This window comes from Lepisosteus oculatus, chromosome 2, assembly GCF_040954835.1.
Source record: "Lepisosteus oculatus isolate fLepOcu1 chromosome 2, fLepOcu1.hap2, whole genome shotgun sequence".
Lineage (NCBI taxonomy): Eukaryota > Metazoa > Chordata > Actinopteri > Semionotiformes > Lepisosteidae > Lepisosteus > Lepisosteus oculatus.
The window spans coordinates 57,046,798-57,069,949 of NC_090697.1; the positions used below are offsets into that span (position 1 = coordinate 57,046,798).

Consider the following 23,152-nt stretch of genomic DNA (forward strand, 5'->3'; position numbering starts at 1 on the left):
CCTCCCAATGCTTTCCTGTTTACTCAAAACAACAGACTTCTTTCCTCCAATGCTATTAAGTTGTATTCTGTTTTTTTAACAAAATATCCATGGCAACACACTGTGTTATCTGTTATCATTACCATGTTACTGTGATATCATGTAACATCCTGTCTCTACACCAGCAAATATGATATTTAGACCAAACTGCAATTCTTCCAGTCTGTTGACAGTGATTTGGCAAAGAGGACATTGTATCAACAAATTATCAATAATCTAGACATATTTTCATTTATAGACACACATTTATCATTGACCTCTGGGGTAGAACAGTTATCACTTTAAGCTCTGTCAATGAAAAGCTCCTAGTATCCTCTCAAACTGGCAATAGCATCTCTGTAGATACTGTACTTTGAAATTATTTCAGGTACTGTAAAAGCAGAAATCAGTTGCATTTTACTTAACCCCTATAATGAACTTTCCACTTGAGAATGTCTCTCGATAAAACAAATTATTCAGTGCACTATTTATTTTAGATACGATAATGTAAGGATAATGTTAAAAGCTAGTGGTATAAAGTTTGCAGTTCACAACAGTGCACTCAAGGCCTAAAAAGAGTCTGAAAAACAATGGATTTCATTTTAGGTATTTGCCTAGCTTAGTTTTTTTTTGGGGGGGGTGAATTACTCGGGTTAATCATAATAAAGGATAGGCATTCAACACACAGAAACACAGCATACAAATCTGAGAGAGAAAGAGAAACAAACAAGACAGGAACAGAAGGACGAAAGGGAAGCATAGAGAACAAAAATAAGAAAAATATATGATCACCGTTTTTTTCCTCTAAGCTAGTGCTATGTGAGAGAATCTTTTTCTGATCAGTTTTGGAGACCAATGTCTGGCTAAGTAATTTGAATTGTGTTGTAGAGAAGTTGCAGTTTATTTTTAAAAATTCTAATTTCCTTTATTGTGGAATCCTCAGGTTAAAAAGGTTCTCTCCTTTTCTGACGATCCATCTGTAGAATAGGTAGATTGCAACACGGCATCCCTGTTGTTGGAAGGGAGATTTAGTGTTGTGGTTAGTGTTATTTAGGACACAGGGTCTTTCTCTTGTTGTCCTGTCAGGGTATTGCAAAGTGTTTCAGATTTCATGATTAGCTTTCTGAGTATGTGGGTCTGGTAGAACTCAGGCCTCTGAGATACATTGTTTTGTATGTAGTTAAACTGGGATATGTATTTTTGTCATAAAGATTTTGACTCTGATTTTATTACTCTTTTACCAGTGCTGTGCCAGAAAATAAAAAACAAGTGTCTGAACTTACTACTGCTTAGGTATTTAATTTAAATTATTTAGCTATTCTGTTTGGGTAACTGAGGGAAATGTAATACTTTTTGTTTTCCATCATAGAACTAACATCATCTGAAGTGAAGAGCTTCAAGCCTTTTAACTTCTGATGTTTTCAAAAATATCTGTTACAAAATTAAAGAAAATTAATTTTAACATTAAGAACTGGCTTACAGCAGTGATTCTAATGACATTCATTTTTCCGCTTAAATCCCAATCTCTTTGGGTCTTCAGATTATATACACAAACATAAACACACACATTCTTGGTATTGAGTTTCATTCAATTAAAAACACACCACCCACATGTTGAAATACATAATGGAAATGATTCCACTTCCCATTTTCTCAATCTGCTCACACAAGGATTACAGTACATTGGCATCTACCACTCATTCTAGAAACAGATCATTTAATCTACAACATTGCTAATTGTAAGCAGGTCAACATTACCACAAGCAATTTTGCCTCTTCCCACTGATTTCTTGATGGGTTTAACTGTGAGTTAGTATACATGTCACTAAAATGAAAAGTATAAAAATATAGGGAAAGCCAAAGAACAGCGAGTTTTCTGGCACATGAAGTCCACCAAGGAATGCCTTGGACCTTGAACTTGCATTACATTCTGTTTATGGTGGACAGAAACCAAGAGTTCCATGTTAGGATGGCAACCTAGAAATGCCGTCTCCCAAACAGGGTGAGTCTCTGAAGGAAAAAAATAGGACTATTTGTTTTAAAGCCTCCATGTGTGAGCTGCAAAACATTGCCTAGGAAAACAGGCTATTTAAGAAAGAAGTAACTTTGAACAATCTGTGTTGAATAGAATAACAAACTACTGCAGCAAAGGTTGTTGAAAGTGTATAAAAAATCATGAAGGCACATTTAAGCTTTAAGTTTCAAGAAGGATCACTTTAATTTCCTGTTTCAGTGCTACATTTATCTGAAACTCAAGCGGCTACTTTCATAATATCCCTTCATCCATTATTGCTTGTCCTGGACCTTCACAAAAAATTACAAGAAAGAAGACCCTCAGGTCTACATTCCATCAGACAAATGACTCAATCCTTGTTCTAGACAAAACAAAAAAAATAGAAAAATGTAAGTGTATCCAACAAAATAGCACTTTGTAATAAAAAGGCCTGCTTTTCCCACACCAGATATGGAAGTTCCGGCAAAGTATAATCCTAGAGAGAAGAAGACAAACTTACTTATCATTGACTTTCTGTAAATATAAGTCATCTGAAACCATGTTGTTGAACTCTCAGTAAATAATGTGCCACATCCGAAGAAGGCCCTACAGTCAAAAGATGTTTCTTTCCTCCTCTTTTCAGTATGGAATAAACCTTTACTTGTTCCTTTGCACGCTACACATGTTGACACAGCTACCTACTTGAACTATTTCAAGTAGGAAGTCTGGTTTTGTTCAATACCATTTCTCTTTCCTTAACCATAACCAAAAGATTCCATCTACTCTGATTTGAACTTTTTAACTTGATTGTTAACCTGGTATTTTTTGGATCTGGCAAAGTTATTTTAGCTTTTGCCTCCTAGTCCATTTGAAAACAAAAAGTACTTTTTTTTGTTATGGTACTGTATATAGTATGTACTGTATCTGTTCTTTCGTTTGTGATTATGATTATCCCTGCATATAAACAGTACATCTATCCCCATTCACAAAAATACTCCAATGACTCATACATTTCCTGTGTATTTCTAGTAGATATATTTTATCAATATAGTTCCTTTCCACTTTTCTAAGGTTAAGAACAGTAAAGAATTTACATAATAATTTATGTTTCTTTAATTTACTTTCTGAATAAACGCTGTGAAGCTCCTCTAGGAAATTAAGAGTTTTTTCAAGAACTTTGCTTTGACACCATTTTAAAATGAGTGAGAACCTAAAAACTAGAATTTAAAACTAGAAAACTGTGTTTTGAATTGTGCAGGGTCTTAGATGACATCTGATTGAAAATCTGCTGTTGAACCTTCTGAATACTGACTGAATATCAAACTACTAACACCTGGCTATTTTATGCACTTCAGCTAAGTGTACATGTATTTACAATACAGTATAGGAGAGCATAAGAACTCAAATTAGAGGAGGCCATTCAGTACATCTAACCCATTTGATAGATAGTAGCTAATTGACCCAAGTACAGTATCTTATCAAGACATTTCTTGAAAGGAAACAGGGTATTGACTTCCAACAACATGGCAGGGTGTCTTATTCTATACTCTCAGAACTATTTGTATAAAAAAGTACTGTATCTCCTATTCTCAGTTTTAAATGTACTTCCATGTAGTTTCCACTTGCATTTTCTGGTCTTCTGGTTTGTGGTTACCTCTTGATACTGAAGATGATGTTTTCAGAACGTTTGAGGACTGGAGGGCCCCTTGTAGATTGTTATCAGCAGTTTGACCATTTACAGTATATGACAGTAAGAGGGTTTCAATGTATATGTATTCCATATCTTCTTGTTCTCTATAACCCCAGCAGTGTCATATGCCTGACAGTTTCATTTTCCTGGAAAGATATTTTAGCTGTTCAGGCAAAACCTAAAGTATAGTTGTGTTGGGCCTTATAATGCAATACTTGCATTTTTATTTCTAATGGTGAATATGAAGTTAATTTTTTTTGGTACAACCCATCTACTCTGATTGATGCCTATAGGCTCAGAATTTTGCTCGGCACTTTATTTCTTTTGTTTATAGCTTTATCTGCCACAGAAATGTGCATTTAATAGCATCTCCTACCTGTGGCTATTACATCATGCTCCGTGCATTCTGTTTGTTTTTACAGCACAATAATTTGTTGCAGGAAGCCCCAAGGTGACTTGGACAAAAGAGCAAGCACATGTGGACTTTGAATGTGGTGAGCTTAATTACCTACCTATAAAAACAGAACAGCACCTAGGAGACCAATTCTGTTTGCTGTTGCTATAATTTTGAGTGAAGGCTACTGTAATGATCTCTTCTAATTTAATCAAGCTATGGTAAAGGTTTTAAAACTCATACTGACCATTGTAATAACTCATCCAAAGTGCTGACTGACACACAGATATTTAATAATTCCAAACAAGAGGAGGCCATTCAGCCTATCTAGCCCATTTGATAATTAGTACAGTAGTTAGGACCTCCTCCTTGAATGAAGCCAGGGTATTGACTTTAAAATAGGTGGGTATCATCTCCCACACTCCCACATTATTTTAAAAAACTTTAAAAACCATCACCTTGCTTTATAAAAAGGTTTAAGTCTGTGTATACTTTTTTTTTAGAAATTCCTTACATTTTTTGGAGAGTGAAATTAAAAAAAGATGTCATTGCATTTTTCCATTACTTCCCCCCCCCCAGCACTGCTGTTTTATTGTCCAAGAGGAATTAAGTTACATTGCCCATCTCCCATTTTGCTTTTTGTACAGAAATTCACATTTTTAAATTTCTCTAGCTACACTCATAAAGTTCCTTTACTGTATGTGTCTAATCGTTGTCACAAAGGCACCTCAGTTCAGTTCATTATGCATGCTAGCTTTCATTTAGCCCCATAGTTCTGGCATGCCATTCGAGAAAAACGCTTTTCAAAACTGCAGCACAAAATGAAAGACATTATTTACATTCTAAAATCTTGACTCTTGACATTTTAAATATTAAACACTCCATCTTCAACAAAATCCACACAGCCCACTTAGGTGGGTCAATAAATTCAGTGTTCACAAATCTCTCTTTACTAATTCATACAACACTACTTATTTTTCAATAAAAAGGCATAGACTGCTGTTGACAAAACACCAGTGCAACCAAAACGGGGAAAGTGGTCTGTATCTTTCTTCTAAATTGAATTTTGCCACTGGATTCTCTTTTACACACCTCAATATTATTTTAGAGCTTTTGTATATGACATGTGACTTGACCAACTCAAGAAATTAGTTTCTAATAACTTGTAAATAATCATTTAACTAAACAATAACAAAGTGAAATTAGTATAAGAAACATGGTATTTAGTTTGAAGATAAACACTGAATTTACACTATACTGTACATTTTATGAATTCAGCATTTATCAGTAAGCTGCTTGCCCCTGGGAAGAGTCGTGGTAACCTGGAGCCTGTACCAGAAGAACAGGACATTAGGTGGGACTACACCCTGAATAGGAGGCACGTCGTTCATAAGGCATGCACACGCACAAGCACATAAGAGCTATTCAGAAACACCAATTAACCTAACCAACTCACAGGGACAATTGGGAATCTGGAGCACTCGGTGAAGTGAAAACCCTTCTTGTACACACTGGGAGAATGTGCAAACTCCACACAAAACTTAGTTTTCAGTGCTGGCACTGGAAGACAGGAGAGATTCAAACTGTTCCATCATACTGTATAATTTAATATAATATAATATAATGTATTTCACCATTATCTTGAACACACATACAGTATGACAAGGCTCTCTGTTTCATGGGTGCGTAGGCAATGGCAAGCATTTAAAAAAATTAAGCAAATTTACAGAGAAGGTAAAATAATAGTCTAATAGTTTGAAATCACAAGATAAAAATGATAAGCCAAATCTAAAATAAATCGCCTTTTTATTATATACTACCTTGTAAGTAAATATTCTTAATTAGATACAGGTGCATACTGTACAAAAATAAATAAAGATATTGTACTTACTCAGTCATAGATACAGAAATATACTGTAGCTGGCTAAGATATATGTGACCATGACCACATACTGAGAGCTAGAATAATACACAGTCCTATAGAGGTTCTTACCCAGTTCAAATGCCAATTAATTTGCTTGCTATCCCACAGTCTCTTTGTGCCTGTCCTTTGCCTTCAGTGACTTCTAAATGAACCTATAGAAGCTGCATTTTTCCAAAGAGAGATGGCTTTTTATCCCACGATATAATGAGCAGTGGACAAAAGGAGGATGAACACAGCACAAACATAATTAAGGCAGCTTCAGGCATTCTTCAGGGTAAAGAATTAAACATAAATAGGGCATGCTCACACTGCAAACAGTTTTTAAATTTAGCTATCTGGCCTCGCAAAGTTTAATAATAAGATATGAAATAGCTTTGATAATGAAGCACATTCATTGTCACATTCACCACTATTTGAAGCATTTTTCCAAAATGCATGTTTTGTTCTAGAGCATTTTCAGTTTTACAAAACAGAACCCTTTTAAAACTGAAAAACATTAGTTTTGTGTTCCAATCTTATTTTAATGTTTGATCCACAGCTTGACTTTTCCTGAAAACTTTCAGAAACCTACAGATTGGATCGCTCATATTGTGAGATTTGTCTCACAACAAAATGTCTTGTGAGGAAGTGGTCTTTTTCAAAGCAGGAGATAGTATTTGAAAGACTGGAATACCTAATAAAGGCAAAATTAGACCCATTCAGTGGATCAAAAAATCCAACTGATTTAAAAAAATAATGGAGAAGTGAAAAGGCCAATCTTTCTTTGTATTTCCCAGTGAAGGTTTCCCAGTTGACCAAGCAGAATAAATGGGAACATTCCTTTATGCCCAAGGCAAAAGTGACCTGAGACAGGAACCCAGTGATTCTCATCAAAAGAAACAACAGCTGGAACCTACCAAACCCATAAGAGTACTTTTTTTCTGCATTTTAAAACTAATTTTAAACCTATTTTGTTCATGTATTGAGTTTAATAGAAGCTAGGCCAGCAACCTGAGCTCTCAGAAGAGGCAGTGCTCCATTTGCATTTTCAGACAAAGCAGGCTTTTGCAATAGAGCTGCTCCAGTGTGAAAAACGTGTTTCCATAACTTGAGTAGAAGACGGAAAGTCTTTCTATAACAAAAACAAAGTCCTCTTGAAAAGTATACAAAAACCTTAACCAAATACGATTTCACAACAGCAACTTTCCACAGGGTATCACACACAAACACACTCATTATAAATGTTTCAAAATCACAGTGATCAAACGAAACCCCTTAAAGGTCACATATATGAGACTCCCAAGAAAGTGCATTACACAATTCTGTGTTCATAAACTGACTCATATTTTCACTCAACATTAGGCAAAGGGTGTGAAACAGTGAATTTTTAGTTCTAATGAAAAAGCACCTTAGCAATGTTTAGATGTGTGTCATATAACACTGTATTCACAAGCCATGATAAGACATGTCTTCTCACGTCTTAAGACATCTTAAACCATGATAAAACGTGTCTAAAAACAAAAAAAACACGAGTTCATACTTCCTAAAGCTAATATATATGGGTTCATTAGCATACAATACATTGCTATTTGCTTTTTTAAATGTTTCTATCCCCCAATCTACTATTATTGCCACAGTTTATAGACCACCCAAACCCAGTGGAGCCTTCTTAGGTGAATTTCTGATTTTCTCTCATTCTTATGCCTTAAGTTTAAAAGGATCCTTATTCTAGGGGACTTTAATATACACATCGATTCAACCTCTTCCAGTCTGGCTAAAGACTTCCTTTCTCTTTTGGGATGCTTTGACCTTACTCAGTTTGTTTGTACTCCTAAACATAACAAAGGACACACCTTAGATCTAATTATTGGAAATGACTCCTCTGTGTCCCACTGCTCTCCCCTTGATCTAGGCCTCGCTGACCACTTAGCCATTCTCTTCAATCTGGAATTACCTGTTTCTAACACCTCCTCTCCATGCACTGTAAATTTCCACAACTGGCGATCAATTGATCACCCAAGGTTGGCAAATTCTGTTCTGTCCTCCTTTTCCTGTTTCTTTTCCTTTGACCCTCTAGAGGACAAAATACAGTAACTTGACAGTGCTCTTTTATCTACCCCTGACACCTTTGCTCCTTTAAAAACTCGGACCATCTCTTTCTCTCGCTCTGCCCCCTGATACAATGACCATCTGCGATCTATGAAGGCAGCCTCTCACAAACTTGAGCGTAGGTGGCGTCTTTCCGTCCTAATTGTACATTACCAGGCTTGGAGAGATTACTTATCTGATTATAAGGTTACATCATTGAAAATCACCAAAACGACCCCAGACATCTTTTCTCCACCATCAACAGACTGCTCAAGCCAAACTGCCCTACCACATTACCTGCCTCATCACAACTTTGCAACACATTCTTAGATTTCTTTAGTTCTAAGATTGACAACATCCGGCATCACATTCTCTCCACTACACATATCATTTCCATACTTTCTCCCTCCTCATCCAAATTCTCTGGTTCCCTTCTCTCCAGCTTCTCTCTTCTTGACTCAGCATCCCTCAACAAACTAGTTACACGCATGAAACCCACCACATCTATCTTAGATCCCATTCCCACCACTTTATTCCAGTCCTGTTTCTCTTCTCTCTGTCCCATTGTCCTCAATATTTTACATGAATCGTTGAGCACTGGTGTTGTACCAACGGTCCTCAAAACTGCTGCCATTACCCCCGTACCAAAAAAGCCTAACATGGCTCTCGACAATCTTAACAATTTTCGCCCCATCTCCAACTTACCCTTTCTTTCTAAAATTCTGGAACATGCTGTCACACTTCAGTTACGTACTGTAACCACCTCATGACAAACAACCTTTTTGAACCCCTCCAATCTGGCTTCCGTCAACTTCACAGCACAGAAATGGCCCTTGTCAAAGTCACCAACGATCTTCCAATAGCTTCTATTTCTGGTTCTCTTTCTATACTCATCCTTCTTGATCTCAGTGCTGCTTTTGACACTGTTGACCATAACATCTTACTCTCTCATCTTGAGACTGTGTTTGGAGGTTCTGACACTGCCCTCAAATGGTTCAAATCTTACCTCACTAATCGCTGTCACTTTGTCTCTCTTAATTGGTACAGGTCTGAAATTGGTCTTGTTAAGTCTGGTGTTCCTCAGGGCTCAAAACTGGGCCCCTTGCTCTTCAGCATTTACATGTTCCCTCTTGGTAAGCTTTTAAGATCACATGGCCTCAGCTATCATTTTTACGCTGACGATACTCAAATATACATCCATACCAAACCTGACACTGACGTGGCTGTCTCTATTCTATCTAATTGCATCTCTGACGTAAAAATTTGGATGACTCAAAATTTCCTTCATCTCAACTGTGACAAGACTGAAGTCATGCTTATTGGTACCCCACATCAACTTCTTAAAGCCAGTCCTGTAACCCTTTGTGTAGATGGCTCTGTACTTGAGCTTCAATCAAAATTGAAAAACCTTGAGGTTATATTCGATTCTGGCTTAACATTCAACCCACATGTGCAGCATACTGTCAAAACATCTTTTTTTCACCTTAGAAATATCGCAAGACTACGCCCTATGCTATCATTAACTGTGGCTGAAAAGCTGATCAACACATTTGTATTCTCTCGAATTGACTACTGTAATGCTCTACTCGCAGGGGTATCAAAATCTACTCTGAACAAAGTGCAGTATGCCCAAAATTTAGCAGCCAGAATCCTGACCAGGTCTAGTGCAAGTGTTCACATTACTCCTGTCCTGGAGTCCTTGCACCGGCTTCCGGTCAAATTCCATGTAGACTTTAAAATCCTCATGCTCACCTATAAGGCTCTGCATGGCTTGGCACCTCAGTACCTGTCTGAACTATTATCGCCCTACTCCCCACCTCCCAACCTCTGCTCTTCAAATTCTGCCCTCCTTACTGTCCCCCAAGCCCATCTACATTGTATGGGTGACAGGGCCTTCTCCTGTTATGCCCCTAAGTTCTGGAACTCTCTCCCCAAGGATATCAGAGAGTCACCCTCTCTAAACTCCTTCAAATCCAGACTCAAAACTCTCTTCTTCAGAAAAGCCTTTACTTAACTTGTTCCATTCTTCACCCCTCTGCTCTTCTTAGTACCACCATCCACGGTCTCCCCTATATATTGTAATTGTGTCTTATCTTGTGTATTCTCCTTATTTATTGTTATACTCTTCTTATTTATTGTTATTGTCGTCCTGTAAAGTGCTTTGAGAAGCCACCTTTAAAGGTGCTATATAAAATAAAGTTTATTATTATTATTATTCAAAGAAGATTCTTAACAATAAGATACAGTATGTGTAAAATAGACTTCCCAGCAATATGATCTGTATTGATCCTAGTATTAAGCTGCCATTCTGTTCAAGTGTTCTATCTTATCAAATTGACATTCCTTGCAAACACAAAAAGGCACAGTTATCAAAAGTGAGATTTTAGGGGAAAGAAAATTTTGTTGGATTGTCAAAATAAGAAATCCACACCAAATATCGTTTAAGCTTAAAACACTACAGAGACACCAACTTCTGAACCATTCATTTTCAGATCTCCTTGTTTCGATCTTATGAAATTCCACAAGGTTCTGATATTTGGGAGTATTGTAAAAAATGTACATTAGAATGTAAGAAAGATTACAAATAAGTGGAAGCCTACCATGTTTTTTTGGCAGCCAGAAGTCAAGTAATGCAAAGATCTCACACAATCCCAAGTAATGTTGTTGAAGTCAATACCTTGGTTTCTTTCGAGAAATTATTACATGAGGTCCTTGAATAAATTAACTATTACTAACAGACAGGCTATATGGGCAGAATGACCTCCATTGGTAACCTTCCTTATATTCTTCTCATGTTCTTTGGTATACTTAAAAAAAGCTTATTTTCAAGAACCAAACAGTATGAAAATGAAGACCACTGTCTCTAAACCTCATTTATTTGTGAAGCAAATTCCTGATGATTACAGATCATCTTTTGTGAGGAGTACAAGTTATTCTGTAATCATCGGTGCTTCATGGCATGAATTACTTTGACTCAGTGCTAACAAAGATGCAACGAAGTTTCCTTTCTAATCTCCTATGAAATCTTTTAATTTCCGGGAGGTTCATAATGATCTTTGAAGAAATAGGTTTGTTTTAACGTAAAGTTAATTTTCCATTAGTCCTTCTGGTGCACAGGGATTTTCCTGGTGGTCGAGGGTTATGCAAGATTACAATTTGGTATTTATTCAATTACCTGGTGTTTTTGCACAGCAAGTGACATATGAAGCCTAAAGTGCTCATTCCCTAGAGACAACTTCAATTCACATTCTAAACCACCACAGGTGCAGCAAGAAAGGAAGCTGACTTGACAAGTGGAAAGACTTCAGTGAAATTACAAATGTCAGTTGCTGTCCTGAAACCAAGTTTTATGTTCTTGTATTATATTAAAATCTTAATCTTGCTGTCATGTTGATTTATTTTTTCCAGATATTTTTCAAATTTATTACAGTTACTGTCTTTGAAATTTGCAAAAGCAGTTTAGTCACACTCAAAAACATGAGCATCAACCTCAGAGTCTGATTTTCATTGCATATGTCGTATTTGTTCATGGTTTATTGTTCCAATACTGCATCTTTGAAGTAATACATTTGAGACAAATAAATGTGAGGGCTCACACTTAGTGAATTTCCTCATGAATTTGTACAAAATATTTACTGCAACGATTGCTTTGACAAAACTATTGATTTACAATATACAGCATTGTGTGTATGTTTATTACCAAACATGAACAAATAACCAGCAACCAAACCTGTGAAAAGAAACCTGAAACAGATATTAATTATGTACTGTAAGTTAGAAAAAAAAAAGTATCTCTCTTAAGTTTACTTTTCCTGGTGAGAGCTGCAGCTATATAATCTTTTGTTTGTAACACTTCTAATTGAATTAGAATCATATTTTACTGGCTGTCTTTCGAATGAGATGTAAAACTGAGGTCCTTACTCTCAGTGTCTCAGTGGTCATTTAAGATCTCCGGGCATTTCTCGATAAGAGTAGGGAGTTATCCCAGTGTCTGGGCCAAATATTCCCTTCGGTCTTTACCGTGGCGTCCAAATTGTTCCCATGTATGATTGGCTTGCACGTTCCCTGCGATGGACTGGCGCCCCATCCAGAGTGTACCCTGCCTTGCACTCGTTGCTTGCTTCGGTAGGCTTGGGTAGGCTCCGGCTTCCCGCAACACCGTATGGTACAGTATAAAGCGGTTTGGTAAATGACATGAGAGATATTACTGTTTTCTTGGGAGGTTTGGAAGGTTCTACTAAAACCAGTATACAGTATTCAACTAAAAGAGATCAGAAGGGTTGTTATTTTGTAGATTAATGTCTATTTCATTTAGAAGGCAGATCAACTGAAAGAGCTCATTAAGATGCAAAGTACTGTAACAGATCAAGGTTTCTTGAATGCTGAAAGGCAAAGAATAGAAACACAACATTTTGGCTTTGGAGCCTTCTTCTGGTGTGAAGAACAGAGGGAAAGTAGTAATACAGCACAGGAGAACAAAAGATAGAGTAGGTAAGAAGGGGTGGAAAGCAGTAGGGAAAGGAGAATATATCAAAATATGCAAATTAGAAAGAGATGAACCTGTTGTTGAGAGATGGGGGAAGATGTGATCCAAGTTTCAGGATAATTTTGGTTTTGAATGTCTTTCTGCAATTGGAATTCTGAAACCCCTCTGTGAGGATAGAGGCAGGTGTACTTCTTTTCTTTACCTTTCATCATGGAATGAACATTTACCTGTTCCTTCGCTGCTCACATATGCTTAAACATGCTAGCAGAATGATAACATAAGGTGAACACTCAGGATTTTCTGTAAACACATTCAGGTGTATGTCTCCAGTATGATGCTGAATCTAAAATGGGTTATGTGAATTAAATGTTACTTGACAATGAAATAAGAAACAGATTTTCTAGTTCAGTTATTAAATTCATTTTAAACTGCAAATTACAGGAAAACCTACCGATATGGTACTTTTAAAAATAGACCATTTACTATGACATTAGGAAAGTTCATTCATTCGCAGGTTTAAAGACTTCACCAAATTCTTATTTCAAAGAAAATAAGCAGTCATATTTCTCTAAGGAGCTGCTCTTTGCATTAAGCCAACACTGCTGTAATCCTTTTTTAGGAACCTCGTGCATTTTTTTCAGTTAAGGTGAATGAATTCTGCTGCAAGTTTATTTAAAATGGATGTGAGTAATAATTTACTAGCAGCTGTCTCTGGTACAGTATGTTTTAAAATAAGGACATCACAAATTCAAGAGACCTGGAAGTTCAACTTGAAAACTAACCCAAACAAATAAATCATTGCCACAGTAAAGCCAGTCTAAAACAAATATGAGCATTGTTTTGAACTTCAATTGTTGTTCATATTCTCCATGAACTTCAGATGTTCCAGATGTTGTAACATTAATTTACTGTATTTCCTAAACAAACAATATGCTAAAATACACTTCACAAATGAACTTACCACACATGTACAAAACACAAAAATGTAACATTTGTGCTTAGTCTTTGGAAATAAAGGAATATTCTCAGTGCAAACATTGAGATCAAATATGTTTTCTTTAACATTTTATATCCTAGATATCCTGGTTATACAACGCAATAACACATGATGTTATATTGATTATGATTGAGGTCTAAACGTTTGCTCCAATAACTTAACATAAATCAGGATTAAATCAACAAAGGCTCCATATAATTTACTGAACATCAGAAGAGACCTATCACTATAACTCCAAAATATTCCCCAAATATTTTTGTAATAGGTGCACTGACATTTAAAAGAGAAAGCATGACATACTGTAAATTAATCAATTTTGCTGATTTACATTTACAGAGTTGATCTATTTTGAAAGTGATAGGCTCCTATTGGTTTGAAGCTAAAGAAGAAACAGCCATGCCTAACATGTGCTGGGGCCTAACATGCAAAGCTCACCAAACGTGGTGGGGCCACTAAAAAAATGGCCTTAACAAGTGTATGACCCTCCTTGTTATTGTTATGGCTACAGGCTACAGAATATTAAGTGACTTTTTCACTGTTCATTTTTGTAAAGCATAATCGGAATACCCCCCATTTTGCAATATATTCAGTATGCAAAGTAGTACAAAATAATTATTTTGTTGGTATAAAGTGGTTATAATCATTAATTTCAAATTGTGATTAAACCAGGATTATATCAAAACCTTTCCTTTCCCACTAATTGCAAATTCCAAATTGTAACAGAAAACAGATATTTTTCTTAAAAGCACCTGAACTTCAGATATTTCTCAATGTGTTAATTTGCCATTAGAAAATGATCTGTACAGTATGTCTCCTTTCCATTCAGAGCTTTGGAAAATCATGTTTGAGTGTGAGTTTTCTTCATTTGATGTTGACATTAATGGATTTAAAAAGGGCTTATTAATTTATTTTCTACCATCATTTCCAAAACAAAGCTCTTAAATATAACAGTAGGATTTCAAGTCAATTTTCTTTTCATATTGCCTATGCAGTTTTGTTTGGGTCTTACATGGATCTAGATTTGAATTTCATTGAGATGAAGACTTTATGATTGCTAATATAAACTAACCACTTTGCCCCTGTCAGCACAAATGCTTTATCTTCAGGGCTGTAGAAATAAGGGTTTCATACAATTTGCAAAACATTATTAGAGATTAACTGCTTTGGTTACCTCATTAAACACTTGAGAGCTTCAGTTTATAAATCTACAGTATTATGACAGGATCGAGAAGTAACAGATTCATTTTCTAGTACATTATTTGAAAAGAAATCTCATTCATACACAGTAAACACAGGATGATAAACATATTCATGTTAAGGGTGTATGCTAATTCTGTATACTGTATATGTTTTGTTTTTAAAGATTATTTTCTATGTATAAAACCTTTGATCTGATTAATTCATACATATTATATATAAAAAATATATGTATATCATTCTGGAGAAGAATTCCTGCCTGCATTTGATCACATCTACTACTTTTTAAGGATATATACAGCCCATTTACGATTAATGATACTCTCCTTATTTGGAACTTTTGACAGATTTGCTACTCTAAAATTTCAGCATATTTTTCTCTTAAGGCCATTCTGAAGAAAAAAAACCCCAATGTATTTTAGAGAGAAAGAAGGGATCACAAGAACATTTACAGACAATCTATTAATGTCAAGTTGTCTTGTGAGTAAATAAAATCAGGCATTTAGAACCTCAAAAAATATATCTTCAGCTGGACAAAAAGAAGATTTTAAATATCAGTGATTTCAGTCTGTCTGAGCAATGGCAATATTGTCCAACCAAATGAAATGATGTGCGTATTCTTTGATTTAAAATCAAACTGCCATTACCAAAGCCAATATATTTTTTGCCCAAGTAATTCATGCAAGACATAATAATAACTGAAAATAATTTTCAGCAAAAGACAATACAGTTATCTCAATCCAAACTAAATACCACATGAGCCAACTGGAGTTTCATTAAACTTTGAAGTTTTTTCAAATTCATGTATTATTAATTTAGCAAAAGGCTAAAAGACTTCATTAGAAAAGGGAAACATTTTCCAAATCTGCATCAAACTGCAAACCAGAGATACTGAGGAAAAAATAATAATTCTTAAAGGGAAAATTATTTCTTAAACTGAATCTTTGTTATCCTTTGGCATCAGATATTCTTTTCAATGCCATAATGTCTGTTCTTCTTTGCTGGAGGCTTCTAAGTATTAGATTTACTATTGTATAACTCCAGTTTCTGAAGTCGATGAAATATGTTTCAAATTGTTCTTAGGTAGACACTAGATTGTTGTCTGGCAGGATCAAATAATCTGTTTAGTAAAAAAAATAACTGTTACTTTAAAATAAACTGTCTTTCTTTAGATTGAGAATACAAAACAGCTGAAATTACACTAACAAAGGCATCAGTTGTATGAAAATCCACATAATGATAGCTTGTCATTTGTAGGATCCCTCCAAACATTACAGTGAGTTTGTACAAATTATAGCTAGCTTGCTTCCACTTCAAGTACACATAAAAATAATTTGATTGTCAATTATGAAGTCAAATTCTTTTTTGCTCCTTGTCACGGATTCCTCTAGGTATGTGTTACAGCTGTATGTAACTAATTCTACAACATTGACAGCAAAGCAAATCGATCGATCTATCTTCAAAGGGTATATAGTAGCTGGATTCTGTGTAACTGTCTCATCCTTCAACTTGACCTCCTAAATTGGCCAACATATCCATCAGATTTCCAGATGCTCCTGGAAAGACAGTATTTTCAGAACTCTGTGATAGGATTGCAGAGGTCCAGCCCTATGCCGCTGGAGATTAATGTCACACCTGTTTCAAATTCAACAGTGTTTTATGACTGTGAACTTCATGGTAGGGGTCTCTGCAACAGGTCGCCCATGTGTTCAAATTTGTGAACCATGAATAGCAATTTTTCTGGCATACCTGATCAGCACATAGTGAAAAGGAAATCAGTGGTATAAGGAGTACAATAGTGGGAGGAAGTGTTTCACCTTATTTGCTACAAACATTCAGATAAGTTGGATTTAGCAGGGCAACATCTTTAATTTACTGTATATGACATACAATCTTTTTCAAAAAATATTATTGGAGAAAAAGTGTTAGGACACCTTTTATACATTATGTGAATATACAGTACATGTAAAATTAAAAAGTAAAGTAGCTTGTGTTTTGCAATGTTCAAAATAAATATGAAATATTCGTAAAATAGGAAAAGTGGAACTGGCTGAGTAATTATTGTAGACACTTGGTTAAAGGTATGCTCTTTCTGTGTAATCCAAGACTTTGTCACACTGTTAAAGCAGTTTTTCCATTTTTCCTTAATCCATGGGGATGTATGATGTCATGGACCAATGCTGAAGAATCGTTTTTTCAAGTAAAGCCATATGGATTAACAACTTTGGTACAGAAACATAAGGGCTTAGCACAAAAAAGGGAATTGTATTTTTCTCTTAAGCCCTTAAGATATGGAGATATGTGTTATACTGCATATCTCCATTTTTGGCTTTTTAATTTACCAACTTTAATCCTAATTCCTTCATTGCAGAGAGCATAGGAAATAATAAATCTTACTCACATAAAACTGAAGAATTTGGAGGTTCTGGTGTATCAAAAAAACAACTTTCATAAGAGAAAAGTAATGTTGTCCATCAAATCATGTATACGCCTTTGATTTGTGCAAATGATTTTCATATGGCAAATGCAAAGGATTTTGTGGTTGACAGTCATTTTCTTTTAAATACTAGAGAGTCAACAACAAAGGTCTCATTTTATACAGAACAAATTTCACAAGGAACACAACTTCACAAGGACAACTTACCTGCTATGCAGAGGCCAAAAATACTGAGAAGAACAAGAATATACAGTGACAGGATGGCATATTTGATAGCTGATAATGAATTCAGATGAGAACAGCAATGATCAGGTTTTCTCCTCCTTTTGGCTGAGCTGACTACAAAACAAAGAAGTGAAATGCTTATTAGAAGAATAAACTTAAGAACACAAAAAAGTTTACAAATGAGAGAAGGCCATTTGGCCTATTCTTTACCCATTTTGTAGTTAGTAGTTAATTGATCTGAGAATCTCAGCCATCTGACTTGAACAACATCGCCTGGTTGCTTATTCTACAATGAGAGGAAGTCATTAAAGGCTGATACTGTGACATTTATTGTATAAAGTCAATTAAAAAATCTAAATTTTTCTTACTAGTGCAAAGTTTCTCATTAATGAACAAAAATTGAATGCTTTTCTTTGTAAACCTACTGTATATTGTCCAGGTTGAATTAAATAGGGTAAGATGCTGCAAGAATTCCAAACCCTGTCATTCAACCACCTACACACTCACAACCATCACACCTAACATTATATAAATTAAAGTAAATTGCTGGTTAATGTAAAAAAGAAAACGAACATTATTGGCATGTCTCACCAAACTGTTTACCTGTTCAAGGACAATATGTACCATGACCTTTGCACATAAACATCATACAAATGTTAACAAACAGTAACTTCTATCACTTCTATCAAGTGTGTTTCCAGCAAAATGTTCTTCTGGAAAGATTCTTCCAGGCACATTGCCTGATGAGATGAGTGTATAAATGAATGTTCCAGCTGGTCTCGGTGCACATTACTCTATATACTAACTCCAGAACATGTAAAGCCATTAATTTGCATTCCCTCTTAGTAACTGGTGTTTACTGCATTTTTTAATATAACACAAGTTGGAATACAACACTGTAAGCCACTAAATGGTTTTAAGGGTTGACATGTGACATGAGGTGTTTCTTGACAGTCAAGCACTGAATGAGATCGATCTGCTTTAGCTTCATTTTCTCTCCAAGTGGCGTTTTTGGTCCTGCACCATTGCATGGTGACGTCTTTGTTCATTTCCATGCCAGTGCACTGCCTATTTTTATCAAACAATCTGTTCTAACATTGCATGAACTTTGTATTTCACAGTACAAGTGTTGGCTACCATAAAACACAGGTACTGTACTGTTGTTTTTTGTCAGATTTAAATCCCCTTTATTCTAAGGGTATGGCTTGATCCATATGACAATACACTGGTACTGTAAAATCAGGGTATTCTAATATTATATTATATTATATTATTTCAGGAACACATAAAGTAGAACAGAGTGGATTACCAAGGAAAGCAAAGTTTTCTACCATACTGACATGGAGCACAATAAGATTTATTTCCAGTGTCTATTTCAAGCACAAAACAGTCAGCCCCAATGCTTAACTGTTCACTCGTCATATGTAAGGCTCATGGTCTGCTGTTTCACTGACACTTGGAACTGGTGGCAGATTTCAGGAGGGAAAAGGTCAAACCTACTCCTGTCTACATCCATGGGAGTGGCGTGGAGATGGTGGGCTCGTACAAGTACCTGGGAGTGCATATCAATGATAGACTGGAATGGTCTAAGAACATCAAGGCCATCTACAAAAAGAGTCAGAGCCAACTTTACTTCTTGAGGAGTCTCAGGTCCTTCAATGTATGTAGTAAGATGCTACATATGTTCTATCAATCGGTGGTGGCGAGCGCCATTTTCTATGCGGTGGTATGCTGGGGCTCTGGGATTAGAGCAGTGGATTCTAACAGGCTGAACAAGCTCATCAGAAGAGCAAGCTCTGTCATTGGGTCTGGCCTGGACCCCCTGGAGGTAGTGGCTAAGAGGAGAATGGCGTCCAAATTAGAGGCCATCATGGACAACATCTCCCATCCCCTCTATGACATGCTTGTAGAAATGAAGAGCACGTTCAGCAATAGGCTGATCCATCCACGGTGCGACAGGGAGCGCTACCGGAGTTCATTCTTGCCTTCTGCCATAAGATTGTACAACGCATCCACCCTGCGTCTGGGCAACATTGACAGTGACCTGTTTCTTGTCTGAACAGTAAACTGATACATCTGTTCTTTTTCTTTTCCCGTTTACAACCATTTTTGTGCAATATATGCCAGGGACCTGTGCAATACATTTATATTTATATTCATATTGTGCAATACGACTTTTTTGTGTACTGTTCTGTTCTGGTTTGTTCTTGTTCTGTTCAGTATACACTGTGGCTGTGTTGTCTGTGTTAAGCTACTGTTGCACTGCAATTTCCCTGAAGGGATCAATAAAGTATCTATCTATGGTCCCTTAATCTATTTGTTCAATTACAATTAATAATTTGTTTAAATTGATTTATAACTGTCCTCCTAAACCCTAACCATATCGTTTTGAATTAACATGTACTGTATGCTTACTGACCAAAATATGAGGAACTCCTCCCCAAGAAGGCATACAAAACAGGCATTTAAAAAAAAATGCTGCACATCAACATCCTGTCTCTTGGAGAGATTGGTGTGTGGGATTGAACTGCATGTTGCACAAATTACAGCAGCTTTTAACAGAATGATGGTGGCTTTATTATTATCTGAGCTTTTTCCTGGCCAGGAAAGGTGATGGAAACCAGTCTTGTGTTCCTAAAGCCAGTCAGGCCTGAAAATGAGTGTCTCTTTACCTGATTGAGTATGCCATTCTTTATTAGTTATATACTATAGATACTGTGACGCCTGTCTACCTGATACATATTGTTACTGGCAGCACCTCGCAGCCAGTAACAGTATGTTTCACTGCAATCCCACAAATGTTTACATTTCCCCCATGTACTGTACGTCCACCTGTCAGTGCACCCTTTCCCTTTCAATCAGGTTCTCAATCATCCCATTAATCACCCTATTTAAGACCTGAAACACCACTGGAACGGTGCTCTGACGTTGAGTTACCAATGATAGTGTTATGACCAGCTGTGCTTTGAGTTATCTGCCTTTTTGTCAAGCTGAATACTGTGAATCCTGAAACACAAGTCCACCATGATGTCCTGACCATCTTTTAGCGTGAGCACCGGTCCAGTGGCATTGAGATCTTGTCAGCCTGTTCCTGTCAGCCTGTTCCCTGGGCAGTCCCATTCCTGTCAGCCTGTTCCCATCTGCCTGTTCCCCAGGTAAGCCCTAGTCCTTTATCATTGCCCTAAGTTTTATTGCCCTAATTTGTACTGTGTGGCGTGCTATTGATGGAGGTGGAGAAAGGCAGGATGGACAGGTGTGGTTCTAGAATAAATCTCAGGTGAAAGAGAGAGAGCAGGGGTCTCTCAGTACTTTCTTGGGGGGGGTGGGGGGGAGTTAAGGTGGGAGAGGGGGAACCAGAGTGAAATGAGAAAGAGGATACGAAGGGTCCATTCCAGGGGAAGCAAATTGCTTAAATACTTTCCATAACTGCCACTCAAGGAATCACATACCCAGCACCTGCCACAGAAACTAGAGCTTTTCCTATAATTATAGCACCAACACATCAACAGGTTGCTCAACCCAATATAATCAGAGTTTTTGCTGCTGTAGAATATACACTATTTGTTTGTAAGGTTAAAAATCATGGCAGTGACACAGTTGCTTGAAAATAAATAGAATTATGGTAATTAAAAAAATCGTATTTAAACAAAAACTGACAACCATTTTAAATTGCACAATTCAGCACATGAACAGCTATTTGACATTTTGTTCAACCATAAACTCAGAAAGAAATGCCCTAAAAACCCTAAAAAAACATATTTCTCAGAACTGATACCTAAAATCTAAAAATGATCTCTGTCAGCTCATAAAATAAATTATCACCTCTTAAAACTTAATTCTAAAGCCTTGTGGTATAGTGGAAATGTTATTTATTATTATTATCTTTCCTTAGGCTCCTCATCCAAGCCACAAGTCAGAAAATTACATTTCCTTTCAGAAAAGAAAACAGATTTTTATCCCTGTATTTCATCTCACATTTCTGAAGCAGCTCTACTTAAGATCCAAATCCATCTAGTAAGAAATATTGTAAGAACTAATTAATCATGCTTTTTAATGTAAATAAAAGCCTCTAAGGCAAGCAGGTCCATGGAGTATTTAAATATTAGACCAGCAGACAATACTCACATTATTCTGCTTAAGCACACTTTTAACTGCTAGGAGCATGGTTTTAATTTTCACAATAAGGATGATGTCATGTAAATTGAGATGGGAATCAGATTTTTGGAGCACATGCATTGCATCCAGAGAAAAGCACCAAATGTATTCTTACAAAGGCAATAAGATGAATATGTCATAGAAGAAATGAAGAAATAATATTCCCAAAAAAAATTAAGCAGAATATAGCCAAGGTGTACATAAAAAGTAAAAAATCATGTTTGCCAATGGTCAAGCAGTACTAAGTTCTGAAAATGCAAATATTGCCTGAGGCAATTATTTTCAGTGATTTACCCACTATGCGTACTGCAAATATGCATGCACTGCACAGTCCTACATACTGTAAATATAACACATTGCCTTGTGATATTCTGCCTTGTACTTTTCAGCCTGGTTAACATTCTTTCAACTGAAATATCTACAACCACCTTGTGGTTAACATGATTTTTTATGTCCTTTGCTGTTGTTTGTTTCTTTGTGTACCCTGCGGTAGACTGCTGTCCCATTGAGGGTGTAGCTCATTTTGCATCTGATGCTTGCTGCTTGCTCGGACCCCTCCCGCGAGCCTATATTGGATAAGTGGTATAGAAAATGGATGGATAAAAGGATTGATCGATCTTCTTTGAACGTTTCAGTGATCCAAAGTAGTAGATAGTAGAGTGTGACCACAAAAGAGCTTAATCATCCTGTGAGGTGGCCTGCACAGAGGGGTTGAATGAGTGATCACCCAGTATGAGAAAGAGGCGGAACGTCGTTGACGATGATGCTAACAATCATTATCTTTTTACCAGACTGTTACCTCCTTTTTTTTTGTTAAAAGCTACCATAAAGCACATTTTATACATATTTTTCTCATCCTCAGTAGTTTGTTTATTTAGTTGAAATTTTCATTTAAAATAAGGAGCTTTTTTGGGGGGGAAAAACATATGTCACGGACGCCGGAAAGGCCAGCTGTGGAATGAACAGAAGAGCAGTAGAGACTCAAAGAGTAGCGGCAAAAATGGTACAAATGCAGAGATTTGCTCCAGGCTCAGGGGTCAGGCGATGTCGGGGAAGAGGCCTATGCCCTCAGGACATGGACGTGGGGCAACCTGGTGCAAGGCGGGCCTCGTGACATCCGTACCCTAATGCTGAGCGAGTATAACTGGAGAAACAGGGACTAAACAAGACTAACTGGAAAGACATGAATAATCACACGGAACTAGGAACAGGAATGAAGTGGAGCGCCCTCTAGGGGTTGGATGTTGACCAAGCAAGTACCACATGTGGAATAAGCTGCACAGCACAGAGAAGAGGAAAAACCTTATTTAATTGTCAGGAAAACTCCGGGAGTCCACGGCTGAGAGCAACCCTCTCTAAACATGTGGTAGAAGGAGCCAGAACTCTCCTGTGGACCATGACACATAAGCTTTGTCACTTTATCCTCCCTGCATCTTTACAGCATCCTCAAAAGTTTTAAAAAGAAGACTGAAATCAAAAGTGCTTTTTTGTCGGGGGCATTTCAGTGAGCCAGAAGGTGACATTAGTGGGAGACATATCAGTCTTTAATTCAGTACTTGCACTGTGGTG

The 23,152-nt window shown here is 36.6% G+C and overlaps 1 protein-coding gene across 2 annotated transcripts in view; it reads right to left on the reverse strand.

Moving 5' to 3' along the window:
- The window catches only part of scara5 (scavenger receptor class A, member 5 (putative)), an 87,106-nt gene that overhangs the window by 51,595 nt on the left and 12,359 nt on the right, over positions 1 to 23,152 (reverse strand). For both annotated transcript variants that reach the window (XM_006625751.3, XM_015343771.2), the window contains exon 3: positions 17,411 to 17,542. In XM_006625751.3, coding sequence (XP_006625814.1) covers positions 17,411 to 17,542 — 132 coding nt within the window. The remainder of the gene's footprint in view (positions 1 to 17,410; positions 17,543 to 23,152) is intronic.